This window comes from Natrix helvetica (assembly GCF_964273705.1).
Source record: "Natrix helvetica genome assembly, chromosome: 3".
In the NCBI taxonomy this organism is placed as follows: Eukaryota; Metazoa; Chordata; class Lepidosauria; order Squamata; family Natricidae; genus Natrix; species Natrix helvetica.
This window is the reverse complement of record NC_138549.1, coordinates 143,888,508-143,912,695: the sequence shown is the minus strand read 5'-3', so window position 1 is coordinate 143,912,695 and position 24,188 is coordinate 143,888,508. Positions and strand designations below refer to the sequence as shown.

Genomic DNA, 24,188 nt, shown 5'->3' with positions numbered 1-24,188 from the left:
TACATAGGCATAATGAATCAATCTGCACAAATATGAAGTCAAAGAGAGCCATATTTAGCCTAAGCATCAAAGTGGCCATGCTTGCTTGAGTTGATAGTTGTGAGATAAAATCTACAAAAGCCCAGTTGGCTTGGGGGATGTCCAAAAGCTGAGGTTAAACAATGTCACTATTTAAAATTAAGAGTTATAATGAAAATGTGTCCATTTTATTCCCTCACTCACCTCCCACTCGGAAGGTTGCGAGTTCAGTCTTAGGTAACGACAATAAGATGTGGGTTGCTCCTAGTTCGGCCTGGATTGGGCAAAACGGTAGTAGTGGGGGTGGGAGGCTCCGCCCGCCCACCTGACGCTTCTGCGCGCGTGCAGAAGCTTTGCATATGTGCACACAAGTGAACTGGTAGTAAATAATTGGAAACCCACCACTGAGCGGCATATGTTTCTCTTCTAGAGTGCAAAGAAAAAAAAATCTCCTGCAAACTCCACATGATATCTGGAAGGGCTCCACCCAATTGTTCCAATTCTACTTCAAACTAAGGGATTACAGGGTTGTAAAAGGGAATTTTATATGCACACTAATATTATTAAAACTGCTGAATTGAAACATAGACTAGTTTAAAACTGAAGATGGAGAGTAGTTTTGTTAAAGTTAATATCTTGATTTGTTTTAAGAAATGGAAGAGCATAATTATATATATAATGGTAAATCTCTGATCCATGGAGCAGTATAATTTACCAACCATTTCTGTTTGGTTTGCTAGCTAATTACCAGGTTCCATTGCAACTTTCCTTGATTCTGCTCCCCATGCTTTCATTTCCCCTATTTCACAATTGTTTTCCATCTGGGTAAATCTAGGATTAAAACCCCCTTTTCTCATCAAATAGCATAAAACCTAAGTATAATGACAATGCACAGAAGCATCATTCTCTCTTTCTACTGCCAGATGTTTTGCTTCTGTGTTGGATTCCTGCATCCTTGACTCACATTGCTCTCTCCAGAGAAGAGAATAAAAGCAGCACGATTTGTATAGAGTAGACCTAGGAAGAACAGAGAAGGGGTGATAGAAAGAACAAGCAAAAGCAAAACAAAGAAAGCAAAAAGAAAATATTTTAGCTTTGGCTGTAACTGTCACTGGTGGATAGTCATTAAAATATATTAAAGAAAAAATATTAGAGAAGTGAATGAATCCCTTGGACTGAAATTGGTTCCCTGTTCCCTTTTATTGAGATGGGACATATGCAGTCCCCAAAGACTGATTGTTAATCATAGTTCATATTAACCCCATCAATGGTTGGGGCTAATCATTGAGCAACACGTAAATGTTACCAACCCTGTTACAGAAAGCCAATGCGTGCAGTCAGCGGAGGCAGGGGAGGCACAGCCTCACCGCTCTCATTATGAAAAGAAAAGAAAAACTAAAATGGGAAAAGGCGAGTGCTGAGATGAGGCTAGCTAGCTGCTGCCTCACCGTGAATGACTGCCTAGCTGTTTAAAAAAGCCTCTAAAAAGCGCCTGCTACTATGGGACAGGAGAACTGCATGCCTCATCTAGTCTGACTTTTTAGGCGTTTTATGATCGCTTGAGCAGAGTTAAGCGAGGGTTAAAAGCCTAAAAAATACAGAGATAGGTGAGGCACATAGTTCTCCTGCCTCATAGTAGAGGGTGCTCGTTCTTTCTGTGACTCAACTCTTTCCTTTTTCTTTCCTTCTCGCTTGCGATACAGTGACAATAAAGGAGGAGCGCAGAGATGTACTTTCATCTCTTCATTGATTTCCCTTTTTACAGGATGAGCCAGCTTCCTGCTTCTTTTATTTTCTGGAGGTCTCACTTCTTTCTCCATTTCTGCCATTTTTATTTTATTTTATTTTTTTGTTTGGTCTGCGTGTGTGTGCGTGTGTGTGGCGCGCACGCATGTGTGTATGTACAGTATCTACTTTGGTGGAGATGAAATGGCTGCTGGTATTATTTGGGAAAAAGCTTTCGGGGGGAAGGTTGTGGAGAGGAAGGGAGGGAGGACGCTGGTGGCTTTTAGTGCTGATTTGTTTCCCTCTCTTTTCCCTCTCTCCCATTCTCTCCTTCCAGCTCTCTTTCATTTCTCTCTATCTCTCTCTCTTTCTCCCCTTTTCTCTTTCATCTCTTTCTTGCGCGTGCAAGCAAAATACCCCAGGATCACGGTGGTGGGGACAGCAACTCCTTCCGCTGCGCTGCGGAGAAGAGCCACGCTGTGCAGGAGACTCCTTAGCGCTAGACTCAGGTCAGCGTGAGCCTGCGGTCCCCTTCATGTTGGCTCAGGAAGGAGGGGGATGGGACCACAGCTCGCGCTGACCTGAGTCTAGCGCTAAGGAGTCTCCTGCACATGCTGTCTCATTCCCCTCCTTCCTGAGCCAACATGAAGGGGACCATGGCTCGCGCTGACCTGAATAAGATTATTTATAATTTTGGATAACGTATTATATTGTCAAACTCAAAAGGTTATTGATACTTAATTGTCATCATCATCATCATCATCATCACTCTCTCTCTCTCTCTCTCTCTGTCCCCCCCACTTTGGAGGGACTGTCCTCCCTTGTGGAAAACACATCAAGGAACTCCTCGGCTCCTTGCTCCCCCAACAAATCTCTTTTGTTGTTGGCCACTGGTGGTCACCACATATGGTCCTTGGCGATATGCTCTTGCCTGCTACCCCTCGAAACGAGCAAGGACGGGACAAAATGGCACGGATCCTTTTATTAAAACCCCCTGTATTACAAAGGCATTTTAATAAAAAGATTGTGATGATGTCAGTGCCTCACCAGCCATAAACCTCACCGCACATCACTGCAGAAAGCTAACCATAAATCACTGGGCAATAACTTGTTTTCATCTGTCTCATTTTGCTAGAAATTCACATGATTTTGCCCTGGAGTACACCTTTTATTGTAGCCCCTGTTTTTCATTCATGTTTTTACATCTCTGAAGTGCAATAAATGCAATTCTTCAGAAGGAAAATATACAGATAGTCCTTGACTTACAACAGTTTGTTTAGTGACTGCTCAAAGTTACAATGGCACTGGAAAAAGTGGCTTATGACCATTTTTCACATGGCCATTGCAGCATCCTCATGGTCCCATGATCAAAATTCAGATGCTTGGCAACTGGCTCATATTTATGATGGTTGCATGATGTCATAAATATGAGCCAGGGGTCCCGGGGTCCCATGATCATCTTTTGTGACCTTCAGACAAGCAAAGTCAAGGGGGAAGCCATATTCACTTAACAACCATATTACTAACTTAACGAGTGCAATTATTCAACTGTGACAAGAGAAGTCGTAAAATGGGACAAAATTCATTTAACAAATATTTTACTTAGGAACATAAATTTTGGGCTCAACTGTGGTCGTAATTCAATGACTACCTGTAATGTATTTTTAATGTGTAACTTTCATTCTCTCACCTTCCCTTCCCTTTTCAAGTGGTCAGCCTTTTTCCCATTTCACCCCTTCTCTACCATAATTACCATGGCAGGGACTAGCTTGTTTCTGATAGCATTACCCTTTGAGATAGATTCAGTGATGGGTTTCAACATATTTTAGAACCTCTTCTGTAAGTGTGGCCTGCTTTGTGGGAGTGGCTTGCCGGCCATGTGACCAGGTGGGAGTGGCCTGGCAGTCATGTGACTGGGTGGGTGTGACCAACTTGTAAAATGTGGTGAAACACACTTAACAACGCTCTTGCTTAGCAACCAAAATGTTGGCTCAGAAACTCTGGCATTTGAAGCCCGCAAGTCTTAAAGCTGTCAAGTTACAAGACCCTTGCACCCCTAACCCTTTAGAATCCCCCCCCGGGGTGTTCAAACTTGACAGCTTTAAGACTTGTGGACTTCAACTACCAGAATTCCTCTTCCAGTCATGTTGGCTCAGGAACTCTGGCATTGAAGTGTGCAAGTCTTAAAGCTGTCAAGTTACAAGACCCTTGCACCTCTTAACGCTTTAGAAAAAAACTGCCAGGGATGTTCAAATTGACAGCTTTAAGACTTTAAGGTTTAGATAGGACTCTTAGACGTGGGCGGGGTGATTGGTGAGCCAGCCAATCAGTGAGCGGCGGGTGGGGCAAGCGTGGTGCGGACGGGCGGGGGGAGGGAGCTGGAACCGGTTCTAAATGGCAGTGTAGATTTGTGGAACCTCTTCTATAGAAGAGGTTAGAACTGGCAGGAACCCACCCCTGGATAGATCCCACAAGGAATGTGACGCTTGGAAGAGGACAAGGTTCTTGGCCTCTTTGGAAAACAGATACAAGGCAACCGGTATGAAAGATATAATGAGATACTGAGAGCATTCTTGACTTTGATTTAACAGTTTGGATTTCCCATATGGCAGTAGCAGATGGCCTGAAAAAGTCGGCAGTGGCAGAAGGCACAGAAATCACAGCAGGGACGAGACGGTGGCTTGCAGCTTGCCCAAGTAGCGACACAGTTTGGAGGGGGAGGCGGTTTGGGTCGAGAAGGTTTTTTTTGTTGCCCCATTCTCTGAGGAGAGAAAAACAAAGCAAAACATACTAATAAAGCCTTTGAAAAGTGTTTCAGGAGCTTTTGCTGCCTAAGAGTCTAACTGAGTCTAACTTCAGTCGCTCTAACTGAAGTAAATCTGTGTGTTTCATTTTGAGCACATTTTAAGCTTCTTTATTGTATTGAGTTTTTCACTGTATTTTGTCCTGCTGCAGATTTAAAGTACAGACAAGTGCTTGAAAAGACGTTGGGTTGTTATAGGCAAATTTAGCCATTGGTTGTTGGTCAAACCAGGTGTCTTCTTCATAGTTCTCATAAGAATAAAAATATTGCTTGTTATTTATCTACAATATCCAATATTAGAATCTCAATGTCTCCAATTGTTTGTGGATTTCCAAGCCCAAATTTGGAACAACTTCAGCAAAGTATAATTCCCGAAATTATTTAAGAAAGTCATGACAGTCCAGAAAAAATATAAATTGGTAGTTTATTTATCTTTGTAAATATGCTAAGAACAATCACCCACCTTCATAGATTTCTTTTTCTCAGCTTCTTTCCTGCTTAGCTTCAAGGAAGTTTTGGTTAAATCTTTAGGGGGGGAAAGAAAGAATTCAGACACTTGTATAATCTTGATTTTTAACTGCAACAGGTAGGACAATATAAAAGGCTTGAACAGGACATTTCAATTGTAGTGACCAACCCATGCATTTTGTCTACATAAGCATGACTTTCTCTCTCTCTCTATTGTGTTTGGAATAATAAAGTAGGAATAAAATACTTTTGCTTCTGCTTGAAAGAAATCACAATTAAATTTTACTTCCAGCTTATGTAAATGGTCTCACATCTCATTGCTGGTCCTGGGATCTTGAAAATAGAATGAAAGAAGGATGAGTATCTGAATAGCAAATAGGGTACTAAAAAAAATTCTCATCTACTGGTTCTCTGTGCTTGGCTTGGTGGGCTTGGCTTGGCTTGGCGGGTGAGGCTTAGTGTGCGTGGCAGGGGAAGGATACTGCAAAATCTCATTCCTACCCCACTCCAGGGGAAGGTTACTGCCAAATCCCCATTCCCTCCCGATCAGCTGGCACTCGGGAGGCAGAGAATAGGTGGGGTGGGGCTATTCAAAGGTGGTATTTACTGGTTCTCCAAACTACTCAAAATTTCTGCTACCGGTTCTCCAGAACTAGTCAGAACCTGCTGAATACCGCTTCTGGTGTACACCCCAAAGTGATAAGGACACACGGATTAGCTAGGGACATGGAAAAGGGATTTTTTTTGGCTTTGCATGATTTCCCAACCTCTCCATTAGGATGTTGGATTTAGGTGGGTGGACGCCTGCTTTAGGCTAGCAGTAATGAAAAAGCGAAATACTCAATATTTATGCAAAAAAATGGACTAAGATGTGGGATGAGACTAGTGATTTAATTCAATTTGGCAAAACAAAGGTACTTTTAATTGTAATTAAAAATGAAAGAAAAAGGCCTTAAAAGAATTGCTTTCTTAAAAAATTTAAAAAATTAAATTGTTGTGTGTATAAATGTTTTTATAAGTTTAAATTGAAAGAGACTATTTTACCGTCATTGTGTATGCACTGTAATTTTATCTTTAAAGTAAGGAAAGTTAAAAGATGACTTAATTATGCTATTTTGAAGATCTATGAAAGTAACCCATAGAAGGCAATATATTTCTTTCTGTTTTTTCATGTTATCTGCGTTTACTGAAGGCTGAGAAAAAAAGAAGGGATGTGAGGTACACTCTTTAATCCCTCGCCACTCTGCAGTCTGCCCCTATAAACACACTGTTTTGCTTTTAGGACTAAATATTTATCCTTTCCTGACGGCTGTCTGGATCTCATTTTCATTTATTCTTGTGCAACCCTGGCTTGAGTTGGAACTCCAAATTATTCTTCTGACAAAACTAATACACAAAAATGAAAAGTAAATAAATTTGAATATTTGAATAATTGACATTTAAACAAATTAAATTGAATAAATAAAAATTACGAACATCCAGGAAGCCATGCAACCATTTCTTCCTTTTTGCTTTTGCAGAAAGGGCGATTGGTGACTAGTACCACAGTGCCTTGCTATCTGAGAGCAGGGAGAAAATCTCAAGAACTGCAAAGCAGCTTAAATTGTTATGCTATTTTGTATAAGTACAAAATAAAATGTTGTTCTCTTGATAAGTTGGAATGCCTACAGGCAGATACAGGCCTCTGATATTCTCTTCCATTAGTTTTTCACTGCCTCTTTAATAGCTAGTGTTATTCTAAGACAGATAGACAAAAATATGGGTCAAAAAAACTCATTCAATGTCCATGAAGTTTTAATCTCTAACTGAATGCACTATCACCCTGTGCCTCTCCTTTAATTTCCCTCAATAAATTCTTAAATAGAAGATTGTCAGCTTAGTTGCTCTCAACTATAAAACAGCCTTACTCACATGGTCCAAATGCTCTGATTTTTCCCAGTTTTCAAAAATGACCATGTGTGAGTTACAGCCTTAGTTTAACAATTACATTCCACATAACTTTCAAATTTTCACCATTACAGCCAGATGTGATCCAAAGTCAAACCATATGTAATGCAGAAAACACATCTTATATGTCCCTTCAGTTGATGAAGTTCACAAAGTAAGACTTCTTATGACTAAGGACACACCTTAGCTATGGTGTGCGATCAGGTTGATTCCCTCTCTACTGAGCATTTCCAGATGCTTCTAAATTTCATCACATAAACCTTTGCTGGCTTTGAATTCACTTGCATGCTATTTGTTTGTTTTGAAGGCCATTATATAGTTAAGAAGCTTTGTTGTACCACATTCTCCCTTTCCTTGACTTCACCTGTGACAAAAACGGTTAAGGATGTGGTTCGTATAGTTAGAGTAACACAGAAACTAATCCTTCTTTTTCCTTTCAACATTATTTGTTTCCTCCACCTCCTTCATTTTTCACCTCCCCTTCTGAATGCAGTATGATATATTTACCAACCTTATCCTTAAACCGAGAGATGCCACGGGAGAAAGAATCACTGTTGTCTAATGGAGACATCTTTAGAGTGAAACCTGAATTATTATGTAATGGAACAAAGTTAAATGTTGTCATTGTCTAAAGAGAGAGTATAAGGGTGAAAAATCTGGACCAGTAGTAATTCTGAACAAATTGCTAGTTAGGAAGAGCTTTAAAACAAGCAATAAAAAGCAACTTAAATATTATTATTTAAGCTGAATATTGTTTTGAAGCCCCAGATAGCTAGCAAAGTGACTAATCCATAGTTTAATGCATTAGGCCCATGGGCTGGGAGTTTGACACCCCTGCTTTAGAAGATCTGATGATTACTAATATCACTAGAATAAATTCTGACATATTAACTAAGTGATCATGAAAGCCAAATGATTGAATTAACAATGTATGAGCAGATGGCTAACAGCAAAAAATGTTCCTATCAATCCCAGTAAGTCTATGAAGTACTGTACCTTTATATAAATTGGCCTTGATGTTTCAGTTGGGTCATCTGGTGAACTTTGTATGGGTTCAATTTAAATAGATTAGTAATGCTTCTTTTTGTTTCTTTTTAAAGATGAAATGATTTATGAGTGTGACTGTGAAGTTTAGGGTTGCAAATATAGGTGAGATCTAAATTGCTCTGTATCTTATCTGGAATATACGTTTTTGATTTCAGACATTCACTTTGATTTTCTATTTCTCCCAGAACAAAATAAAATAACAATGTAATGACTATGGTAAATTGAAATTAAATTATATCATCTTTTATACCCTGTAAATTTAAATTAGTACTTTCTGTTATGTTTATTTAATGTAAGAAGAGTGAGCCCTTATCTTGTTCCTCGTTTTTAGCAAGTTTAAATGTATTTTACTTAACCATTTAGCTTTCACAAAAATTCAAGATTTTGAAATATTTCAGCAATGTTATGGGATTATGTTATTTGGTTTATTTCTTTTTATAATTTTTTCCATAAATGTTCTATTTTATTCTGTTGTTTTAGTGTATGCTACCTAGGGTCAGACTGCACCTAAATTGAATAAAGTAAATTCAATTTTCTTGGTGCTCTGGTCAGCCCTTTGTCCCCTAGGTGCCACTTTAATTGTATCTGTCATATTATATTACGGTGAAAGAGAACAGTGTCCATATGTAACTGGTTAAATTTTTTATCTGCTTATGTGGTATATAGTTTCATTGCAATGTTTGCATGCTGCTTTTTTATTCAAAAGCAAACACAGAGCATTTATCCTGGCACCTGTCCTCTAGAATGATATTCTTCCAGAGATCTGAATTGCTGCCAATTTGGTGATATTCCTGAAATCTTTAAATCTTATCTCTTCTCCCAGGCCTTGTGATTTACATTTGTGGAGCCCTTGTTTTTATTTATTTTAAAATGTAAACCAGCCAGACTTGTTCTAGAGTCAATAATACTAATACTAACAACAACAACAAAAACTGGGAACATAAAGTGGAAAAAGTTATCAAAAATGAGAAGGTGAAGATCTTGTGGGACTTTTGAATACAGACAGATTGTCATTTGGAACACAATACGCCATATATCACAGTTGTCGAAAAACGAAGTGTATAATTTATTGTTATCGCTGTACCAGTAGATGCCAGAGTCGAAGAAAAAAATGGAAAAAAAATCACAAAATATTGTGACCTGGCCATCAAAACTACGCGATTATGGATGAAACATGTAACAGTGATACCCATTGTCATTGGGGTTCTTGGTACCATGTCCAAAATTTTATAAAATACATCAAGAAATTGAAGCTTCCTGCAATAACACCAGCAGAACTGCAAAAAACTGTGCTACTCAGAACATCATATATTTTAAGAAGATACTTCCTTGATACCTAGGACGCTGGCAGCAACCCGTATCAACATTAGCACCAGTCAATGGTATTTGTGAAACATCTTTAAATGTTCAGTTGACTGAGTTTCAAGTTTAATGAATAAAAGAAATAATAATAATACCACCACTACCAATAGTAATAGCTGCCTTGGGTGCAATCCCAAAACATCTGGAGCTTCAGTTGAATACTGCTATCGCCATCAAACAATAATAGCTGTCTATCTCAGGTCCTTGGGAGGGATTTGATGGATGGATAAAATATGCCAAATCTGGTCTAAATATCAGGCTGATCATGTGACCAACCATAATCACATAGTTGGTCACACATAGATATAGTTATATAGAAATCATACTTTACCATTCAAACATGATTAGAACGATTTTGTGCCATGAAGGTGATGTCAAATTCTACTAACTACATGATAGATTTTCTTCAGGATTATTAAACTAGATTAAATGATTACATTCTATCATTAACATCTATTGAGAAATTATACCTGGGGATTTTGAAGACTTAGTAATTTTGTCACTTAGAGAGACAAGTGTGGCGGTTTTCAAAAATGAAGTTTTTGAGCAATAGCTGAAAAACCTCTTATCCCTCTTATCCCTTATTTGTTCTATCTACAAATAGAGAGTAAAATAAAAACAGATGTGCTGCCATTATTATTGAAACATCCTCACCATTTAAATACTATTTTGATGACTATTCCATTTTATTCACAATTCCATCTGTTAGAAGAAAAATATAGGAATCTGTCTTCATTCATGGCCTTAAGATTCAAAATCGGATTCATTTTTACCAACCTACTATGGAGATGGGAGGGAGATCTGGCATCTTGATTTTGTTGTTATTTATTGCATTGTTGTCCGAGTTCTGCTTTTCCTCAAATATCATGTAACAATAGCTGGTTGTAAGCAACATGCAGCAAAGAAGGAAGCTCAGGAGAAAGTTCTTATACTCCATTCTGGAAGGCAAAAAATAAAATATGTTCTTGCTAAGGTCTTAGATACTTAAAGAAAAAAGGTAGGTCATATATCAAAAGTATAGCCAATTTTTTTAGCATCTGTGTTTCTTTGTCCTCCCTCCTCACTTATCATTCCTTTGCTATAATGGACCATTGCAGTTTTAGTCTGTTACAACAAAATAGAAAAGTGTAGAAAGTCGTATTCACCATTGATTAAAATGAGATGAGAACCTATTTGATCAAAAGAGTTAAATAATTATTTCATAAAGAAGTGGTTTTAAATCCCTTTTCATCCTTTCTTGAATATCTCAATGTGCTGACTGTATAGGTTTCCTTCTAAGAAGCAGTTCTGAATAATCCAATAAATACCTCTATGAACACTGAAGCTCAAAAACCAATATAAGCACCATTTACAGTGACATGTTAGATTATAGTTATGAAATTATCTGCAATAAAATTTTAATTAAATAATTCTGCAAAACACTTAAAGTCAGGAACAAAACTAAAATCTCTAGTTTAGGTCTTAGAGATAACTTTTTGCAAAAACTCATATATCCATTGATTTAAAAGGTTGGTTTGGTAAAATATATATGGGTCAAATATAGAAATTCACAATTGGGTATAGTTTATATATGTTTATTTACTTATATTTTTATTACGGTATATTATGTATTTATTAGGTTTATTTGCTGCCCATCTGGCCCTCAGGCAGCTCTGGATGGCTTACAAAATTAAAAGCTATGATACCGTGAAACAGAAATATTTCTAAGAACAATAACAGAATTTAGGAAAAAAGCAAAATTACAGTTAAAATAAAATAGGGGAGAGCAGGATATGCAGAGGAGAGGTTTCACATTTGGGGCAAGGTTAAATTTATTTACATAGCAATTACATTTTAGGCATGTGACTTTAGAGCTATTTCAAATTGCACAATTATTTTCTTAATTTAAAAACCTTGCAGAATGAAACATATCATCAGAAAATAATCTGTTCAATAGATAATGTCCCTTTTTAATTCTTGCAATTTTTCTTTATTTTTCTCACATGTTCAAAATACTTTCAACTCTTTGGTAAAAGTTTTAACATATAGGCACTCACATATAAATACATAAAATAGACAAAATGTGTTTGTTAGTCAACAATTAAGATAAATATTGAGTGTCTAGAAATTGTAGTACATACTTACTATATATCCAAACCTTTATTTCCTTCTTTGTGTAATAATATTCAGTTAAAAAAGGAGGGAGGATAAAATTATTTGTGATAAAAATAAACAAAATGTCACCTTGATCTATTAGTACGCAAAGTTGACAATATTTACAGACTATTTTGAAATGTTAGTATTTTCTCTTCTTTTAGCATCAAAATAGCTCCTATCAAACACTACCTCTATTGATGCACACAATTCATTTTGTCTATGTAAATATCCAAACATCAGTATAATAATTCTAGATTCTTTAAAGAATAGAAGTTCTAGAATAAAATTTAGATATTTAACATCCATAGAATTAAAGATGCACAGAACTGAGCATTAGAAAAAGAAAAAGAGGGTTTATCCATAGAACAAAATTGAGTAACAAGGCTATTCAATTAGAAAAGAAATAAAATTTTGAACTTTACTGATACAGAAACCAAAACACAAATCACGTATGGTGTGTTTGATTTCATTTTTTTAAGAAAAGCAATTACTCTGACCTTCAATTGACATTTAAAATATATTACATATACGCAATCTTTTATTTTAAAAAAATAGTTTTTATTAAACATTTTTACCTTTAAAAACAGAAAGAAAAACACAACAAGAAAAAACAAAACATATATAACAATATAAAGTAATTATACAGCCTTCTGTATCGGCATTCATGTTTAGCCTTTAAAGTTCTCCATTCTGCATTGCCTTTCAATTGATTTTACCTTGTCTAATAATATAATAACAGTAGTACTAACATTTGTAATAATATTAATTGTTCCCATCACCATATATATGGTGATATTGTACATATATGCAATCTTTATTGCAGAAAATACAACCAAATGGCAAAAAGCAACAAAAAAGAAATTAAAAATGCAGAATTTCTAAAGAGACATTAAATGTATTCATTTACCTTAATCCATATTTACATAATAATAATATATTTGAAAAAGCCCTAATGGAGATTAAAAATAAAAATAATTTTTCCCAATAAATAAGTCATTGCCTACAATACTGATTTTAAATATAAAAATGAAAAATGAAAAGATGGATAGAAAGATGATTCCAAATATTGTTTGGCTCGTTCTTAATTAAATTTTTCATAGCTATCTTAAAAAAGAAGAATCCCACAAAATTTTTAAGTTAAGGGACAGAACTGAAAATTTTGATAGAGAAATTTATCCTACCTAATTGGCAAATGACTAGTATACTCACTATTCACTAGTAAAAATTAGGGCAGCTTTTCTCTATTTTGTCTTCTTGGCTCTAGTAGAATATGGGCAATCTCCTAGATATTAGGTAGAGCCCCCTTCCTCCCCCCCCCCAGGAATCCTGTAATCTACATCTGTTTGTAGCATACTTGGGCTGGCTTGCTCTTACTATGGCCCATAATTTAATTTGCTGCATATGGTAATGTGATTTTACTGACGATAATTTTTGTGTGTGTGTACATAATACACACACACACACACACACACATATACATAAAGTACTTTGCAGAGAAAATTTGAAATGATATGATGTAATTTTAATCAAGAGAGACGTCTACTAACTTTTAAGGAAAATGTCAAAACATGCATTTCAGATACAAATAATTTCAAATAATTGAAAAATATTTACTAATACTTCCAGCCCTGATTTATTTTAATAAGGACTAACCCTATTTGCTGCCTAAGAAGAAAATTACAAAATAAACAAGATTATCAATATTTTTTAGCCTTTTTCGTTTATTCATTTGAAAAAGAAATTATGTTAGTAGTTGGCTACAACAGAAAGAGCAAATAACCTGCCAGAAACACTTATTTTAAAAGCCTTTTCTTCTATATTGATCAGCAAGATAAATGTCAACATTTCAATCTATTATAAAACTGTTTTAACAGCACTCTTTTAAAATATTTTCCCATGTCTAGGAATAATTTTCAATAATACATTCTTCAACATTTTTTGTTTCAGTAAACAAAAAATGTTTAGCACCAAGTTAAAATAATGTGCTACAGTTCCATTTGGAGATAGTAGAAGACATTTGAGCATTTCTCTTAAGTAACTGGTGCCGAGGCAGCCCAAGGAAACAACAACCAACGTCTTAATAACTGGCCATCAACATCCCAGTTAACAACTAAAAGCAACACACAAGCAGGAACCACATTCATACTACATTCTGGAGAAAGATACTTTCCCTGAGGAGGGGCTCCAGCACGAGTCTGAAAGCATGGAAGACTAAACATCTGATTCTAGTGACTGGCTCAAATTAGATCCTGCAACATTATCCTGGGACCCGTATATTTGCCTTCATTCGTAAGCCTGGATTTCTCTTTCTGTTTTGGATATCAAGGAAGCTTTCATAATGCCTCTGATCCTTGGATGTCACTGTATGGGTTATTAATGGAGTCTTTAATTCTCCAGAAAACAATTATGGGGAGAGAATTTATGGAAATGTTTCAGTTTGAAATTACTATATATTGACAATGAGAGTACTTCTTCCTTTTTTAAAAAAAGTCTTCATCCTGTTGCATGATACTGTTTATTTATTACTTTGACTTATGCTTATTGTCAGGGAAGGGATAATGAAACCAGCCAAACACAGAAACAGTTTGAAATGCAGTTTGTATTCTTCCTTCAGCATGAACTGACCAACAAAGCACTAAGGCAATGAATAAATTGTCAGAGCTGCTACCTTATGCTTCCCACCACCTTTTATAGCTACATTGGTAATTAAGATAAGCCGCACCCCGTGCGTGCGCACACCCATCACCTTGTGACCCAGAGAGAAACCACCTGGCAATTAATCATGGATTGTTAGCATGAATTTCTTTAGTTTGTGTAGGTGGGACAGTGAGTCTTGGCAGCTGGTCCAGTCTTCTCCCCTGAATGGCAGCTACAGGCCTCGGAGCTGACACTTATGTTTCTAGTCAAAGGGAGCTACCAAAGTAAACAAAGAAATTTAAAAAACCCCACACTTGAAATGGTGATGAATTACCTGAAATGAAAAAGGCCTATGTTAACTTGTCCCAAAGTGTAAAGAGTATAGGTCAAACACAAACCTCCTCTAGGGTCCTCCTCATCATTTGAAGATGGTCATTCTCTCCCAGCTCTGCAGCATTCCAATTGTAATCCTATATCTGGGATGGCAAACCTATGGCACGTGTGTCACAGGTGGCACGCGGAGCCATTTGTCAGGGCACACGAGGCATTGCCCTGTCAGCTGGCCAGCGAGCATGTGCGTTTTTAGTCCTCCGGAGGACTAAAAACGGCCCTATGGACTTCCGGTTTGTTTGTAGGGTCATTTTTCATCCCCCAGAGCCTTCAGGGAAGTGTCCTGAAGGTCTCTGAAGGCTCCGGAGGGCTTAAACCAGCCCTACAAGCAAACAGGAAGTCCGTTCCTGAATTTCCTGTTTGCCCGCATGGCTGATTTTTTGTGTTCTGGAGGCTTCAGGAGCTGGCATATCTCTGTTGATTGATCACAGGTATTGGTATGTTCAATTATATAGAAATTCAACTAATTAAAGTTTCCGTTTATAGCTGTGTCAAATAATTTGAGATGCAAGGTGTATGCAAATCTGCGTAATATAATATTTCACTGATTATACCAATGATATTAACCTTTTCATTATTCTCCACCCCATCTCTACAATACCCATACCAGACGCACCAACAACCTCTGGTGATCACAGAAAAGGAAGTGCAAGATCTATTTCACAGTCTGAAGCCAGGAAAAGCACCAGGCCCAGACAAGATAACTCCTTCTTGCTTAAAAGTGTGTGCTGACCAATTGGCCTCTATCTTCATCTGAATCTTCAACAAATCACGTGTGTAGTGTCCTGGCAAATGACGTCAGGAGTTTTCCCCTAGTCGGCCAGCAACAGCTACAGCAGTAGCAACAGCCAGGTCGCGTCTGATTGGCTAAGATGCGGCCTGGCTAAACGCGGGTAATTCTCTGTTCTATGACTGGCTGTGCTGCCTGACAGCTTTCATATAAATAGCTGTCAGGCAGTCTCAGCCGCTGATTCTCTCCTGTATTTTGACAGCTGCTTGCTTTGTTAATAAACCTTTGTTGAATTGCCTCCCGGTTTCCATTCACCTTTGGCCTTCCCCGAGTCAGGCCAACCTTACCCAGAGACTAGTTCTCCATGCCCTGTCTCAAGCCCGCCTTCGGCCGCGCCCCCTCGGCCCTGCCTACCTGTTGTGGAGATTCCACTGTCTGCAGCAGGCCTTCAAAATGGTGCCCGGAGCTCCACTCCCTTGCGGGAGGAGCTTCCACGGGCACCTCCTTCCCCGCCGACGACTCCAGCTCCACTGAGGCATTCTGGGCGGGTCCGGCGCCGCCCAGCTTACTTACGTGAGTACGCATGTGCTACGTCCGCACATGCGCCCTCACTGGGGGGGAAGGTGTGTAGTGTCCTGGCAAATGACGTCAGGAGTTTTCCCCTAGTCGGCCAGCAACAGCTACAGCAGTAGCAACAGCCAGGTCGCGTCTGATTGGCTAAGACATGGCCTGGCTAAACGCGGGTAATTCTCCGTTCTATGACTGGCTGTGCTGCCTGACAGCTTTCATATAAATAGCTGTCAGGCAGTCTCAGCCGCTGATTCTCTCCTGTATTTTGACAGCTGCTTGCTTTGTTAATAAACCTTTGTTGAATTGCCTCACGGTCTCTGCCTGTGTTATTGCCGACTTAACAACTAGAGATGTGCCATGTTCCTTCTTGCTTCAAATGCTCCACTCTCATCCCAGTGCCAAAGAAGCCTTTCATCAAGAAACTGAATGACTAAGACCAGTTGCTCTAACATCTGTAGTTATGAAAACCTTTGAAAGGCTAGTGATGTCCCACTTGAAAAACCATCATGGATCCCCTGTTAGACCGCCTGCAATTTGCATACCAAGCAAATAGATCAACAGATGATGCTGTTAATATGGCTCTGCACTACATTCTACAAAATCTTGAATCTCCAAAGACCTATGCAAGGGTCCTCTTTGTAGACTTTAGTTCAGCATTCAATACAATCATACCGGACATTCTTCTAACTAAACTAAATCAGCTAGCAGTACCTAAACACACTTGTAAGTGGACCATAAGCTTCCTAACAGACAGGAAGCAGCAGATGAAGCTATGCAAAATCACATCAGATGCCTGTACAATTAGCACAGAAACCTCCCAGTGCTGTGTGCTCTCTCCACCTCTCTCTCTATACCAATGACTGCATCTCAAACGATCCATCTGTTAAACTACTGAAGTTTGCAGATGATACAACAGTGATTGGTCTCATTCAAGATAACGATGAAACCACATACAAATGGGAGGTTGAACAACTAGCTTCGTGGTATGGCCGGAACAATCTGGACAATCTGGACTCAAACACTCAAAACCATAGAAATGGTGGTAGACTTCAGGAGAAACCCTACCATACTACCACCTCTTACAATACTAGACAACACAGTAGAGACCTTCAAATTTCTACGTTCTATCATATCTCAAGACCTAAAATGGACACTTAACACCAAAAATGTCATCAAAAAAGCACAACAAAGAATGTTCTTTCTGTGCCAACTCAGGAAGCTCAAACTGCCCAAGGAGCTAGAGATACAGTTCTACAGAGGAATTATTGAGTTTGTCATCTATAACTGTCTGGTTTGGTTCTGCAACCCAACAAGACAGACACAGACTTCAGAGGATAATTAGAACTGCAGAAAAAACAATTATTACCAACCTGCCTTCCATTGACGACCTATAAACTGTGCGAGTCAAAAAGAGGGCCGTGAAAATAATTATAGACCCCTCACATCCTGGACATAAATTGTTTCAACTCCTACCCTCAAAACGATGCTATAGAGCACTACACACCAAGACAACTAGACACAAGAACTGTTTTTCCTCGAATGCCATCACTCTATTAAACAAATAATTCCCTCACCACTGTCAAACTATTCATTAAGGCTGCATTACTATCAGTCTTCTCATCGTTCCTATCACCCATCTCCTTCCACTTATGACTCATTTCATTTATTAGATTTATAAACCGCCCCCTCTCCCCGAGGGGACTGCAGGATTGTAATTTTGTTGCTTGTATCCTTATGATTTATATTGATATTGTTTCCTGATTGCTTATTTGTACCCCATGACTATCATTATGTGCTGTATCTTATGATTCTTGACAAACGTATCTTGTCTTCTTATGTACAGTGAGAGCATATGCACCAAAGAGAAACTGTGGGGAGCCTCCTGTGTTTTGCAGAGAAACCCTCCCCTATATTAAAGATTATTATTTTGAGGGTGATCCAACAATCTCCTTTTCAGTCAATATACATATACATGCACATATGCATATACATATACCACATTTTTCAGAGTATAAGATGCACCTTCCCCCCCCCCCCCCGAGAGGTTGAAAATCTGGGTGCATCTTATATACTGAATACAGCATTTTTTGCCTCCTGAAATCCTGCCCCTTCACCCAAATGGCCGTACATAACCTTTAGGAGCCTTGCAGAGTGCTCCTGGGGGCTAAGGAGGGCAGGAATGAGCGAAAAAGCCCCCAGGAACACTCTTTAAGCCTCCTAAAGGCTATGCATGCCCTTTAAAAAAATGGGCATGTTTTCATGAAAAATTGGACGTTTTTGGGAGGTCTGCACAATATAAAAACTTTTTTTAAAATTTGCCTCTTCAAAATTTTGGTGCATCTTATATTCTGGTGTCTTATATTCTGAAAAATACAGTACCTACACAGACAGACAGACAGACACACACACACACACAAACACACACACAGACACAGACACACACAATATATGTATGTATGTATGTATGCATGCATGCATGCATGTATGTATGTATGTATGTATGCATGCATGCATGCATATATCAGACTTTCACCCTTTCGAAGTCAGTAAAAAGAGGACCCAAATTGTTGCGGGCAATATGCTGACTCTGTAAACTACTTAAAGAGGCCTGTGAGGCAGTATATAATTCTAAGTACTATTGCTGTTTTGTATTGACACCCATTAGCTGATTTTATAATTGGACACATTGAAATTAGATTGAATTTAACATTGTACGGGAAAACTCTAACTTTTTCCATAGAAATAGATGACAACTCTCTCTCTGAAATATTTCAGGCACAGCGTCCCTCGCGAGGCTTATGGGGGCTCGGAAGGCTTTTCCCAGACATTGTTGCCTATGAATGCTCTCCTGGCCTTAAATGTTTTCAGTCTGAAATTGTAAGTAAAACTTGCCAAGGAAGTGGAATGGACTTAGATTCTGTATTCTATTCTATTGATAGTGTAAAAATATTAAATAGTCCATTAATATTTATAATAATAATTAATACATATTAATAAATAATAATAATTGAATATTAACAATCATAACAGGGCCGAGAGAATATTATGTGGTACGTACAGAATATATAGTTAGAACATTAGAAAGATTTTTGTAGGCTCTGAAATTTTACTTCTTTGAGAATTATGTTCTTTGTAATTAGGAAGAGAAGGTGCATATTTTAAAAAATTGTCAAATCTGCACATGGAAAAATTATTTGTAGCTATAGCTTTCCTCACATTAAATAAGTCAAGTGAGATTCAGGTAGTTTACTGCGCTTTTAATGTCAGCACAATTTATTATTTTGATCGTCTTTTATTCTGCAGGGGACTGGAAGAATATATCATAGTTGCTTTAATATGTCACGAAAATATATTTTTTTATTTTACCTTAATTCATACTTTCTGTGGAAAGTTAAATTTCACCTTTATTAAAATTTCAGCATGCAAGATAGTAATTTACCATTTAAAGAAAAAAAACCATAGCTACTTATATATTTTCAACCTGCCTTTTTATTATTTCCCAAATATTCTCTAATTTAGGATTGTTGTTCTGTTACTGAATAGGATACCAGATGGGATCAAAAGTTTATAGTTTAAAAAAGGACAGAAACAATTTCACTTTACTTTTTAGAATGGGAAAACATGGCCTTAATTATTATTTTGTAAAATAAAAAATGATTTCATGGAGACATCAAAGTATATCATATCTTGCTTTTTTATCTTTTTAAAATACAAATATTCCAGTCAACTGTTTCTTCCTTCTGTCACCTAAAAAGTAAATTATCTATTTGAAGAAGGAGACATTAGGTCTTTAGTAGAAAGTTTGCATTCAAAGTAATCTAATGACTGAAGTTGGCCTCGGACTAAGATTTTATCGCAGTTAGTTATACCCACGTAACATATAATTGGAAGGAAGATCAAGTTGGATAAATTCCATTGAAATATCTTGAAATGGATAATTAAAATATATTGGCCACATACATTTTAAACACACACCAAAAATAAGTTTGCATCTGAATATCATTTTAATTTCACATTTTTGGACTAATACATACAAATAAAAACTTATTTTATAGCTTTTGTAAAGCTCTTCAAATTTCACAATGCAGCTTATCAACAATTAGAAACAAAGAGAAGACTGTTTTTTTAAAAAAAATTGTATCATACCAAATTTCAAAGAGACATCAAGAAATCAGTGCTCCCATGAAAGCATTTCAAAATAGAAGGTTGAATTATATAAGTGATTTTTGAACCATACAAATATATTGCACACATTTAATTTTCCACGTCCAGGCGAAAGAAATAGAAAATGTAGGCAAAGAAGAAAATAATACATATTATTCAAATACCTCTATTGCCATATGAGCTTTTAAATCAGCAGGCCCAATCAAAACTGTGCTTGTATTTAGGCTTGTATCTATATCCTCCAAAATACTTGTTAAACTATTGGCAGACACAACATTGATATTGTCAAGTCCTCGAGACTATGACGCCATTGACTATCATTGCCGGCCCCTGATTGGTTGAGACGCGAGCAGCCAGCTGGCGGGAGAATGCAGCCATTCTATTGGTTCAGCGTCTGACAGCTCTAGTATAAAAGGGCTGTCAGCTGTCAAATGTTGCTGTTTGCCAGTTCGAGGTTTGCCTTACATTTTGCTGTATTTAACTGTTAATAAAGGCTGTGTTAGCTTCAATCTGCCTTGCCTCAGTTCCTGCCTGCCTTGTTCTCCCTACAGAACAGATATATTTTCAATTACTTTGCTAATTGCAGATGGAAACAACTCTAGAACTGAATACCCAACGCTTGAATAGCCATTCAGTCGATGATAAATAATCAGATGTGTTATCTATTTTGGATGTGTCACAATAGAGATTGCTCTTTTAAAGATTGCTGTAGTAAATTGTAAGGCTCATTTGGAAGTCATATGAAAACATGATTTATTTATTTATTTTATCAATTAATATTCATTTATTTCAGTTATTTATTATACCGGTCCCGTCATTAATTTTGTAGTTTGTGTCACCTGAAAACATTTATTGGTGAGTAGGGGAAATTTCCTGGATTGGCTTCAACTAGACCGTGCCAAACTAGACTGCTCAGGTAGGGAAAGTGGACATTGCTAAGGATTGTGATTTATTCTGTTTACTTTCGCTTTTTAGTGGAATCATCTTAAATTCCAGATCACCTTTCTTTCAAATAAATGCATTATTTTTGTTTAACTGTTTGGCAGCACAATTCTCTCTATACACGTTCTATGTATATCCTACATATACAGTACAGTGGTGGGTTCCGGATTCCGGACCCAGAGTTGCCCATATGGATGTGCATGGCGTGAGCATGCGTTGTACCTGCCAGCGATGCCTCTGCAAGCCTCTGCGACACTCCAGCTGCTCGGTGGAGCATTATGCAGGCGCAGTACGTCCATGTGCATGCGCAGAAGCGCTGAAGGCTTTAAAGGGCAGGTAAGGAGCTCGGGCGGGCGGGTGGGCCCTCCGGAGCACTGTACCGGAATGGTACCCGGTGCTCCGGGCAGGCTCCAGTACGCCTGTACCAGGGCGTACCACCTGCAACCCACCACTGATACAATAGGATAAAAGTCCCATTAAATTTGAGGAAATTTACTTCCACACAGGTTAGTATAGAATTATAATGTTACACTGCAAGCTATGCTCTTTTCCTTGAAAATAAACAATAATAAATTCAGTATGAAGTTGAAAAGTTCTGAAAAGTTATCTATAGAAAATTATAATTTATTCATAATTAAAAATTGTATCTATATGTTGAAATTTACAAATATTCATAAACCACTTCAATTGCAAAATGCAATTATCAATATTTGGAAATGTTCAGAAAGTTATTTAGTAATATTTTGATGTATAATTGCACTAAATACTATTATTTTAATAATAGATTAACTTTCATAAACCATCTAACTTCCTGATTCTGAATGTTTTACATAAAATAGAAAATTAAATCAATGCAAATTTTTAGGTTTGCCAAATAAATATAACTTTGCTATCAAAATTGCCCTGGTTAAGAACCTTATCTTGCATGGTTATAAAAGCTTTTTGATAATTTTTGTGGATTTCCAGCATTATATATTTGTGTCTTTTTAATCTATTCAAAATGAATGATTTTTAGTTTTTGTAATAATAAGATTTTTTAAGGTATAACTTGAGGTAAAAAGACAAGCCATTTCTAATTTTAGCATCCCTTTATTTGAGTAATATATTCAAAAGTAATAACAGTGGAATGCAAGTATTTATTTTATTTGTCATTAAAGATTGAAAGGTAAAAATAAATTCTATGTCCACAAGGACATCTGGCTACCATAAATATCTCAGAGCTTCCACTTACCTTTGTGCTGTGTTAGATATTAAATGGCTTGAATGCTCCGTTTCTCCTTTTTCTTCTTGCACTTTGGCAGCTAAGCATCAAGTTGTGATTTAAAAATGATTGTGGCCCTTTTTATAGTGTCAGTGAGGGAGTGGGAGGTTCGGTACTACGCCTCATACGTTACCCATCTCTTAAATCCAGTATCTACTATGTAGTTTTTGGTTCTGTCACATGATATTTGGAAAGATTTGTCCTACATGATTTTAGAATCTTCTACTTGCTTTGCAGGGGAAAATCAGGAGGTATAGAGAGAAAGGAAATGGTGATGCAAGGCAACTTAATGAACTGACATTCAAAAGAGAGGCATTGCTCAGATCATTAAGTACAGATCAGCTCAAGACATTTGCCTGTTGACAAAAGAGCAAGAGTGCATCCCTTTTATATTGTTATCTCTTCCACAAGCAGAACCCAAACCAATTTCTCTACATTTTGCTTCCTCCATGATGAGGTAATTTTGATTGTAGCAGACTAATTGAGGGTACTTGGAGAAAGTGGCAGAGCTGATCCCCCTAGTTCCAAAACCTGTTTCTTGGATCAGCCACTTTTCTCTGTGTATTGATAGGACTAGTCTTGTGAGATACATTATCACTTTCTGTACAAGTTAATACTTCGAAGGAAAAAACAACCAACAGACTATGCTTTGAAGGGATAATTATTCACTTAATTTTTCATTTGGCGGATTTGAATAAACAGAGAACTTCATTCTTTTTCTCAAAACCCCTTTTAACAGGAGATTGCGCCCCTCGTGTGTGTGTGTGTGTGTGTGTGTGTGTGTATGCGCTCCTGCACAAACATATGCACTTGTGGTTATATAATGCTTCTAAATGGAAAGGAATCTTTCAGAACTCTAACATTTTGATATTCATGCCCCAAGTCCTTTTTTTTGGTTTAGAAATCTCTTTCTTCCTCAGTTCAGTTTCCCTGGTTGCAATTAGCCCATTGCTGATTGTCAAAATTTGACATAAAAAGCTGGAGGTGCATGGCATTTCTCCTAAATGACATTTCCAAGTAGTTGTTCTGTTTCTAATTTGCCATCAGGTTACAAGATGCCCAAATAAACAGCAAACAGGAGTTGGGGAAAAATGTGGTTTAATCATTTAGGCTAGAATCATAAACAGCCATAGCAAAATATTGCTTACCCAGAATATATTCCTCTTAAAGCAATTATATAAAATGTTACAATTAAAAAGATAAATGTGAATACAAACAATATATATATATATATATATATATATATATATATATATATATATATATATATATATATATATATATATATATATATATATATATATATATATATATATATATATGAGTAAAAAGAAAAAATAGGAAGCACAGAAAAGAAAATAGAAAAAATAGGGGGAAAATACAATATATAGTAAAGAAAAAGAGAAGATATAAAGAAACAAGTTCCTCTTTCATCGCAACAAATATAAACAATTTTAGTAAATTCTCTTAAAATACTGCAAATGATATCTGTTTTGACCTAGGCTTTCCGAGAAAGCATAAACACAATCTTAGTCCAAAAACTACACTTTTATTTATTTTTTACGGTCATTCACAACCCACAAGGGTTCAAAAACAGTCTGTGAAGATTCCGACAGATGTCTGTTTGAGTTGCCATAATCTTTCAGGAGAATGTTGATAAACACCCACCTTATCTCCCTTGAAATGCTGCCAGAGACCTAATTGCCAAATGCAGAGCAAGGTCAGAGTCAAACAGAACTTTTTAAAGCTTGAACTGACCAGATGAACTAATTACTTCCTGCAGAAGATCATGTCCCGTTTGCTCCTCTTTTATGCCTTATGAAAGTGGCCAATCATCTCCAAGCCTTACTCCTTAATTGACCCTGTTTTCTTAATTGTTCTTGCCTTCTGGCAGCTCTGCACAGGCGCACACTTTGAACAGACTCCTGCTGTTCTTCTGCTTCGATGATATCAGACTCCGAAGGCAGCAAATAATCACCAGATGGCCT

The 24,188-nt window shown here is 37.1% G+C and overlaps 1 protein-coding gene across 2 annotated transcripts in view; it reads right to left on the bottom strand.

The window, feature by feature from the left end:
• Positions 1 to 936: 936 nt before the first annotated feature.
• Positions 937 to 24,188, bottom strand: part of ASIP (agouti signaling protein) — a 53,174-nt gene continuing 29,922 nt past the window's right edge. Inside the window, exons 1-5 of one of the 2 annotated variants that reach the window (XM_081949100.1) lie at positions 22,171 to 22,236; positions 10,148 to 10,308; positions 5,010 to 5,071; positions 4,199 to 4,504; positions 937 to 1,035 (exon numbers count right to left, since the gene is read on the bottom strand). In XM_081949100.1, the coding sequence (XP_081805226.1) occupies positions 4,328 to 4,504; positions 5,010 to 5,071; positions 10,148 to 10,307 (399 nt within the window). In that variant the 5' untranslated portion in view covers position 10,308; positions 22,171 to 22,236 and the 3' untranslated portion in view covers positions 937 to 1,035; positions 4,199 to 4,327. Of the gene's footprint in view, positions 1,036 to 4,198; positions 4,505 to 5,009; positions 5,072 to 10,147; positions 10,309 to 22,170; positions 22,237 to 24,188 lie in introns of those variants that run through there. The other variant, XM_081949099.1, reaches the window with a different exon arrangement.